Here is a 9,985-nt window from a genome sequence, read left to right as displayed (position 1 = left end):
TCTATATAGTGAGGATGACATCTATAGCCCTGCCATGTAAATATATGCTATATTTACCCCCATTTAATGGTAAAAACTTTGTATTGATGTTAGTTACAAGTAGACCTATTTTGCTTTCATGAACTCAGTGTCGTGGACCAAAGGAAAAGAGTGTGTTCTGAAACTTTCAAAATCAGACGTGATAACTTAAGAGCTTGTCCACACAGCTAGGTAATGCGCTCTAATGTGCTCTAGAAATCACACCTCCGTAATATGTTGCACACTAATTGGTCCATGTAGATCTGGCTAGTGAAGCACTACTTCAAATAGCACTACGTTAATGCTCATTGACATAGTGCTTTTTGAACCAGTACTGTGTTAATTCACACAAGGGGTCAACGTGGACCAACTAATGCATAACACATTAGCGTGATTTAGAAATCACACCCACACAGAGTGCATTATACTCCCATGTATACAAGCCCATAAATTCTTCATAATATACTTTTCAGAAAAAGAGTTATGGTTGGAAGGAACCACATAGGTCATCAAGTACTGTAAGTATGGCAGGATTATTTCCTACGTGTTCATGGCAGCTTGTTACTTCAGTAAAAGACAACACAGAAATATATATGTTTTGTTAATATTTAGGGATCTCTTCTCTCCTTCTGATACAAATTTAAAAGCCCACAGCATTTGTAATAACATTAAACTGGAGTTATGCACACATTCAGGGATCAGCAACTCTGTAGAATGTCTTCTGAGGTGATGGGCTTCAGTTTTGTCAAATATATTCTGTCTGAAGACCTTAAAATGGATGTTCTCAATTTAGAGTCGATTTTCAATGCAAATGCAGCATCGTCCTGAGACACCAGTGTTTAATTACATTTCTAGGTCTGAAAACTAGTCTTCAGAAAAAAATAATCCTTTCTGGGATTCTTATCTCTGTGTAAGGAAAGTATTCAGAATGAGGCAATTAGAAGGTAGGGACCGTTTGACGGAAAAACAGGCACTAACATCATTGTGAAGGAAAAAATAAAAACAAAACAGGGACACACAAAAATGTAAATACATTGCAGAAGATGAAGAAATACAATGCTATCCAACAGAGAACGTTTTACACGCTGATGGCCACATTTTGGACATTCAGAATGTTAACTAGCCAATATGCACATGTACCTTTGCATGGGAGTGCAAATACAGGTATCACAAAGAACATTTTGAAAATCTGGCCCTAAATACCCATTCCATTTACAAACAACACCAGAGCACAAGGCAAGGACAAATGAAGTGCTGAATTCCTGTAATTTACCAGAAAAGGCAGTTTCTATGAATGAATAATTCACAGCAAAAAAATACCATAAGTACTCATTTTATATCCGTGACAATGAAATACATATTGCATTACTTCTATAAAATACATGTAACATCCCCCCTGAATTCTGGAAGTCTATAAAAAAGCTGGACATACTGGCCTAATTAGTGCTATCAGTAGATAGGCTTAAAAAAACAGCCTATCTGTTCTACAAATATTGCTGTAACTTTTGCATGAATATCCATTTATTCAATCTATCCGGCAAATAAAATCTGTGTGAACTTGGGCTAGTTTAAATTAAACTTTCTAGTCTATACAACAGTTGTATAACTTTAAATGAAGGGCAGTGAGATTAATCATCAACCATAATATTTAAAAATAAGACCACACACTTTATCACTTCCGAGGTAGAGGTTGTAACATAGTCAATTGGATAATACAAATAATAGCCCTATATTCTGTCTGTTGGAGCAAATGAAGGGAAAATACAGTTGCAAGGAAGATTACAGTTAAAAATTAAAATTTAAAAAGTGTGAAATTGTTCAACATTATGTAGAAAAAGCCTCAAACATGATGATTCCTGTCTTAATGCTCGTTCATGGAATTAATCTGTATTTTATCCCATGATTTAGAACTGAGTCATCATTTGTCTAATTTACTATATCAGGATCATTCCTTTCAATACCACCATGTACAAATATTAAAAAACTCTCATGCAAATAATCATGTTTAAATAAGAAAAAGCTATTAATTCTCATAGCCTTTGAATTCAAAATATTATTGACTCTACATGAGTTGTGTCACTATGCATTTAATATATAAATAATCAGAGTTTCCTTCACAAGATAAGCCATATCTCAGTGATGAATGGGGAGCATCTAAGAAAGAATTTGCCCTCAAGTCTTTGAGCTAGGTGGTCATTGGCCTATTATGAGTAATTAAATAAATGTAACAAAAAGAACTGAAAACTAAGTGATAATTTTATAAACATACTTCTTTTTTTCAAGTGCCATTTTCTATAATTTTATTACTCATACTGCAGCCTCAAAACAATGACAATGGAATTCAGGTAATAAAAGCCAAATTCACAAATTGCAGCTTATTGTATGCAATCACTGTCTGCATTGTAAAGAAACTTTGCTTTCAGTACCTTAGGGTCATACATTAAATTTCTTATAAGCAGTAACTTTTATCTAGGAAGTATAATACAATTTTTACAGTGTGTTTCCTGTGCATTATGTACTTGAAAAGCCATGGAAAGCCCAGTTTGATATAACCAGCCAATCTTGTTATGCTTTGTCTTAAAGGTGACTACAATTACTTCACAACATAAAACAAGAATGTTACAAAACCCTTTTTAAAGGGTTTGACTGGGATTGGGTAGAGCCCCAAGACTTGTATTCAAGAGTCTGGCATATCAGCCTTACTGAGTGCAATAGCCAATTCAAGGTCTTCCTGTTCTTGTCTTCGCAATCGAGCCAGCCTCTCCTGCTCTGCTTTCTCGCTCTCTCGCTTTGCCCAGGCCAGCTGCTGCTCCTCATTTCCAAACTAAAAAATAAAAATGGAAACGTGGTTAATAAACAAAAGAAATATACACAAAGACAGCAGAATAAGTATGCAACATGCAGTAGATCTAAATCATTAAGAAATGTGCATCAAGTAACAAAACGTATAAGACCATCACTTTTAGGCTGAAACCAGAAATAAACTCATTGATTTCCCTACTCCATTCACTGATCTTTTTTACTTAATACCTTCCTCCTCCCACCCAAGGCATAAACTTTTCATGTTGATGTTATTGTGCCTGAATCCAGGTCCCAAATGCACACAAGAAAGTGACCAGAAGATCTGGGCATAGAGAGGAACTCTACATCAATGGGCAAAATTACCTGGAAGAGTTTGAGGGTATAGCAGCCTACATCCATACTAAAGATGCATAATGATGTTAGCCTCAAGCTGACAAAAATTGGAAGCTATTTACTGATATGCCACTACGCTGTGAAGTGTTTTCTGTAAATGGTGATACATGTTAATAATGAACCTGGAGATTGCAGATTTGTGGGAAGTTTCACCATCCAATCAAAAGTAAAATTCTGCTTTTGCAATTGTCTATAAAATAAGTTTTTCAGAGTTTTTCAGGCAGTACAGTAGCAAACAATATAACAGAATCCAAATAAATTTTGCAACAAACACTAAAGAAATAAAATACATTTTAATATTCATCTTATATCTTTTTTTAATATCATCAAATAATTTCAGTACACGGAAGCAATGTGCAAAATTATTCCATTAATAATCATCCCTAATATTACACAGAGTTTCACGTATTAAAGAAGTGGACATTAAAAACTGATTGCATTGGATTTTGTATAAAATGTGAGAAATTATTTTCTTATTAAAATAACATTTTACTTTACCTTTAAATAAAATCAGTGATTAGTTTCACTGTTTATTCTTTAAGGGTGCACTGTCCAGCAAACACACACCCAAGTATTTGCCACATTGTAATTATTTGCAAAACTAGTCCTCAGTTTTGTATTATTTCCACTGTTTAAAAAATTGCTCTGATACTTATTTGAATGTCCAGAAAAATGTATTATTTTGATTTTTTAGAAGGGAAAAGCAGTGCATAGAATTCTAAATATCCCCTTTGGTTGAATCATATCTGTATAAACTGTGAATATCACCTCCCTGGTGCATGATAGGACATATCTTTGAATGCAGCACAACATACATGGTTGCACTGGCTTATTTTGCCACAGCATCCATTACAAACTTTGTCTTATCCATATAGGCCTCAATTCAGGAAAACATATGCTTAACTTTAAATAATAAATAGGCACTTATCTAGTTTATTTTATGTCTCGTGTACGTTTTCCCAAGAATCTACCTTTCCATTACACACTATATCCATTCTTCATATTATTTTTAAACATGTAAGATTAACATTATTAATTTGGACCTGCAAGAAATGTAATCTATGTCCAATTCTCTGATCTTTTTAGTGACACTGTGTTTTATCTTTACGTTATCCTGGCTCTTGGCAGTTCCTCCTGCTATTACTGCTAAAAAACTAATGTCATCAAAGCAAAGCTAGTAATACAAGTGCATTGCGTCTTAGCAACTTGACTTTTGAAACCAAGAAACGGAGTCCATTCCTAATATAATTTATGTCAGTGAATAGTTGGTAAGTAAGGCTTAAAAGCTCATTAAATTGTAAATATATGATTTTCAAGACAATGAGTGAAACCCTGGCCACAATGAAGTCAAACTACATGGGGCCAGAATTTCACCAAAGTTTCCTAACATTCAAAAGCAAATCCTAGGGATGGGAGTTAGGGTAAAATTATTGTTACTATAAAAGTTTTAGAGATATAATGAACTTCAGCTAATCACTTTTGTTGAAAATGTTGAAAAAATAAGTTTACTAGTGGTGTTCATTCCTTAGGGTACGTCTACACTGCACGATTATTTCGAATTAGCTTAAACCGATATTACAAAACAGATCTAATAAAATCGGTTTAGCGCGTCCACAGTGGGATCACAGCGTTAGTGGGGCATTTCCCTGTTCTCTTAAACGGAGCCCTCTGATAAACAGATTTGTCTCACCACTCCACACACGCAAGCGATCAAGATCTAGTATCTCCGTAAGGTTCGGGCCAGAGCAGTCTACTTTTGGCATTTGAACTTGAGCATCGCCACCCATGCTGTTCAGAGCTGGACACGTGAAAGCAGGAAATGGCAGTCTAAAGGTCTCGGGGCTTTTCCTGTTTACCCGGCAACTCCGCATCCGAGTCGATTGCGGACCAGATGCGGTCAGTGGTGCACTGTGGGATACCTCTAGGTAGGCCAATAATGTCGATTTCGCGTCCACACGAACCCTAATCCGAGTTAATCACTTCGAAGGCGCTACTCCTCTCGTCTGGGAGGAGTTCCGAAATCGATTTAAGGAGCTGTTTAACTCGATATTAATGACGACGTCGTGTGAACGGGTACAGCGTTAAATCGGTATATCGGCCATTAAACCGATTTAAAGTCGCAGTGTAGACCTGGCCTTAGGATAAGACGCATATTTCTAAAGATTTTTCTAAAAACTAATATGTTTATTTCATACATATCTGAAATCATGGTGTGTGGTTAGAAAAGCTTACTAAAATAGTGAAGTGGATTCAAGACAAAGCAAATCTGGATTTCTGACAAGTGTGGAACTCTTGATGCTTGATTGACATTTTTACCTTATAAAGTGCTAGCATGATCAAACATATCATTTCAAAAGCATACTTTTATATCAATATGAAGATCCCTATTTATTATGTAAGTATAATTTAATCACTACCAGATTAAAAGACATTTGTAGATTGCCCATAAAAATCCATTTTACTAAGCTAAAAATAAACCAGTATAACATTATTATTGCTGTCCAGTTTTCAACAAAAGCTAATGTTGAAAGAAAGTTCTCACATGCTGATTTAATATGCGTTATCACAAGTACTTTCATTTGGTACAAGGTATCTGAAAACAACATTCACATAATAAAGTATTGATATATTTCAAAATATTGGAACAAGTACATTAATGGCCTAGTATAAGTGGAGGGAAGACAAATCATCTGCAGGAAAAATGTGTCTAATGTGCGACAAAACTCCATATGCATTGAATAAAGAGCAATCTTTGAGCTTAGTTCTGAATGCTCTGTTCCTTGAAAATATGCTTTTTATCAATTGTTTGCAGTGGTATTGTAGCATGTTGGTTTCCAGATATGACACACACAAAGTCAGTGAGGGAATATCTTTTATCGGACAAACTTCTCTTGGTGGTAGGAAAGACTGTCCCATGACCAGCTTCTGTGGGTAGAAGGGACAAGTTTTCCCTTCCACCAAAAGAAGCCTCACCTGGCTTGTCTTTTTCTGTTGATTGTAAGATTACTGGAATTTTGCAAATTTTTCTACAAGTTATAAACTAGAAATATCTGAAAAATGAACTAACAAAATTGTTTTGTCAGCTCCTAAGACTCATGTTTTATGTCAATCCAAAAGTCAAGAATGCAATGGAATCACATTCATTAAATCCAATGGATAAGAACAACTCAGTAATTCAAACAAGACTAGAATAACAATTAAAAAAATAAAGGAAATCCTCAGGTTCTCTTTGCTTGTAATCATAAAGAATTCCAGCTAACCAACATGGCAATTGCAGATCCTACAGCTCCACACTTCATATCAAAAAACATACTGTAAATGGAATTATTTGGAATTTTCATAATTGAGAAAGGACCCTCCAACCAACAGATAAGCACAATCCTTTCCCTGGTTTATGAGATATCTGGCTTACTTATGACTTCACAAAGCAAGAGATGAAGCATTACTAGGCGAGGCAACGTGATCCTGTGTTGTACACAACCAGAAAGAAAATAATGTTGAATGGAACAGGGAAACAAATAAACCTCTCTTTTTTTAAAGGAGCACGTAGTGAAGAGATTTCTCAGGGCAATAGAGAGCATTTACAAATGCAAACTTCAATTTGTTTCATCAGACTAAACACTGCCCAGCCACAAGAATTAACCTAAGCTGTCAGCAGTAAATGATAAATGGTTATTCAGATCCTATTTTTTTCTACTTTCCAAGGTTGAGCCTATCTCCTACAACCCTGATGGCACAGGGGCATAAACACAAACTTAAATGGAAGAAATGACACTGGTTAATGATTTGGCATAAATCACTGATGACTTACTCAGGCCTGCCAACTAAGAAATATTTGTACTCTGTAAAAACAGTCATCACTGTTGGGTAATAGTCCTTCCAATTTTATGCTTAGACATTACATCCTTGTTCCCCCCCAAAAGAAACTAAGTACCATTAAAAAAAAAACCCTGCAGATAATGCAAGCTCTATGTCTGACTTTTATTATGTCACCATTTTGGATATTGTCACAGACATTAACTGTGTACCAACTTTCAACAGACTTTTGCTAATTATGGTAAAGTTTAATAATATTTTGAGCTTTGATATTTTCAGATAAACTAAAGAATTGAGGGCAACTAAAAAACTATGCATAGAGGACCTCAACTAAACATATATCAGCTCGGAGAATGATACACATTTTACGTGAACTGAAATACTGGGGAAAACTGTTTAAAATTAATAACACGACATAAAACTTTTAAAATAAAAACCAACACCTACTTAACAGTGAAATACGCCCACCAGATTTAAAAAAATAGATTGAGTTGGTAATTTTATTGTGTGGCAATGCAACCCAGAACAAAAAAACTTAAACACATGAGAGAAGAAAGAAGCTGGAGGCTTCGTATGGAACATATTTTCTATTCACCACCAGTAGCATTTAGAACAGCCATTCTAATACTACATTTGAAATCACTGTAAATGTATCTGCCAACATTAGAAACAAAGCCAGGCTTTTTGAAAACCTGGTATTTACACTTGGTTTGCTGTAAGACCTTTTGATCTTTTCTAATGGGGTGCAACATGGATGTTAATATACTGGTTCTACAAAACAGATCTTAGTTTGCTTTGTCTAACAAGGGCTTCTCTACATAAGAATGGCCCTACTTGGTCAAACCAAACATCCATCTAGCCCAGTATCCTGTCTTCCGACAGTGGCCAGTGCCAGGTGCCCCAGAGGGAATGAACAGAACAGGTAATCATCAAGTGATCCATCCCGTCACTCATTCCCAGAGGTTAGGGACACCATTCCAGCCCATCCTGGCTAACAGCCTTTGATGGACCTATCCTCCATGAATTTATCTAGTTCTTTTTTGAACCCTGTTATGGTCTTGGCCTTCACAACATCCTCTGGCAAGGAGTTCCACAGGTTGGCTGTGTGTTGTGTGAAGAAATACTTCCTTTTATTTGTTTTAAACCTGCTGCCTACTAATTTCATTTGTTGACCCCTAGTTCTTGTGTTATGAGAAGTAGTAAACAACACTTATCTACTTTCTCTACACCAATCATGATTTTATAGACCTTAATCATATCTCCCCTTAGCCATCTCTTTTCCAAGCTGAAAAGTTCCAGTCTTTTTAATCTCTCATCATCTATCTCTGTCTTATCTATCCCTTTCTTAATTATTCCCAGCATTCTGTTTGCTTTTTTGACTGCTGCTGCACACTGAGTGGATGTTTTCAGAGAACTACCCACAATGACTCCAAGATCTCCTTCTTGAGCGGTAACAGCTAATTTAGACCCCATCATTTTATACGTACAGTTGGGATTATGCTTTCCAACGTGCATTACTCTGCATTTATCATGAAATACATAATCAGTAATTGAAACAAAATTCAACAGCTAATAATTTTCACTCTCTCTCGTATATGTCTCTTTATGATTCATATTCCAGTGCATACAGAAAACATTGTGACAGGATTGTCAGGACTTTTTCAGAAACAGTTACAAATACTATATGGAATCCTTTGTTTTAAGGATTTACTTTTCAGGATATGTTGAAACTGTTATATAAGTGTCTTTAAACTATTATTTCTGAGGAATTTTTACATCCTGGTTTCCAAAAATCAATTACAAAACAGCCTCCATGCAACAAAAACAGTTCACAGATTCTGCTACAAATATCTTGAGAGAAAAGGCACATTGTACTAAAATAATTTAAAAGAAAACAAATCCTTTTAAAATTGAGTATCAAACTCAAAACTCCTTTATTATTGAGAGAAAATGCCTTTTTATACAGAAATATTAATACAGAACTACAATGGGTACAGCATGAAGGTATTAAGAAAGAAGCCAGTGGACAGTAGAACTGCAATTAAAACAAAAAAAACCTAAGTTTGCGGCAAGCAGAGCAGAAAGTGGTTTGCTCAGAGACAATGAATTAACTTACAGAGCTGAAGTCTGCAAACCCCAAGGAAGAGTCTTTAGAAGTTTTACTTGAAGAGGAGGGAGCAAATGGATCTTTTCCACTAAACGGGTCCCCAAACCCCTTTTTAGTTTGAAACGGGTCACTGCTCTCAGCCCCAAATGGCTGGAATGGATCATGGGGCTTGGTAAAATCTGCAGACCCGAGCTGGTTTACAGGAGTACTTTTACCTGGAAAGTTCAGGAGAAGAAAAAACAAGGAGAAAAAGAGGTTACTTACCACGGAAAATGCAAATCCCTAAGTAGGAGATTGTCCTTCATGCACTTTTACTGTAATATCACCCTTTCTTCTTGGAATAATCTAAAATTTAACCTGATATCACTGCACCCATTATCCCTGCAAAAGGTCTCAACAGTTGTTTCTCTCTTCATGGATTTTCATAAATGTTATTTATAAACACTGGCAATAAATTAATCTAGATTTATGGAAATACTATTGACAAAATGTAAAAAGATAGAAGACCAATATATAAAGGCATTTGATCACAAATATTTGTCAATTCTGACTTGTACTTAACTTCGCTTGATTAAAGGTAGAGACATTTTAGTTTGATTTTGGGTCTTTTGTTAAATAAGAACGAGCACTTAGGGCCAGATTTTAAAGGTATTTAGGGACCTAATGCCTATCAACTTTAAAAATCTGGCCTTTAACGCTTTACATTTCCAAACACTGAACAACTGTGTTAAAAAATTAGATTTTCATAGACAATTACTGTGTGTGTGTGTGTGTGTGTGTGTGTGTGTGTGTGTGTGTGTGTGTGTGTGTGTGTGTGTGTGTGTGTGTGTGTGTGTGTGTGTGTGTGTG

At 35.6% G+C, this 9,985-nt stretch overlaps 1 protein-coding gene across 6 annotated transcripts in view; it reads right to left on the bottom strand.

Annotated features, from left to right (window-relative positions):
* Positions 1-1,032: 1,032 nt before the first annotated feature.
* Positions 1,033-9,985, bottom strand: part of EPS15L1 (epidermal growth factor receptor pathway substrate 15 like 1) — a 77,684-nt gene continuing 68,731 nt past the window's right edge. For 4 of the 6 annotated variants that reach the window (XM_032777526.2, XM_032777527.2, XM_075070977.1 and 1 more), the window contains 2 exons: positions 9,146-9,351; positions 1,033-2,842 (listed from right to left, as the gene is read on the bottom strand). In XM_032777526.2, coding sequence (XP_032633417.1) covers positions 2,696-2,842; positions 9,146-9,351 — 353 coding nt within the window. In that variant the 3' untranslated portion in view covers positions 1,033-2,695. The remainder of the gene's footprint in view (positions 2,843-9,145; positions 9,352-9,985) is intronic. The other 2 variants (XM_032777529.2, XM_075070978.1) reach the window with 1 other exon arrangement.

Source organism: Chelonoidis abingdonii, chromosome 11 (genome assembly GCF_003597395.2).
Source record: "Chelonoidis abingdonii isolate Lonesome George chromosome 11, CheloAbing_2.0, whole genome shotgun sequence".
Taxonomy (NCBI): Eukaryota; Metazoa; Chordata; order Testudines; family Testudinidae; genus Chelonoidis; species Chelonoidis abingdonii.
Note: the sequence above shows the minus strand (reverse complement) of the source record. Positions and strands in the feature narration are given on the sequence as shown.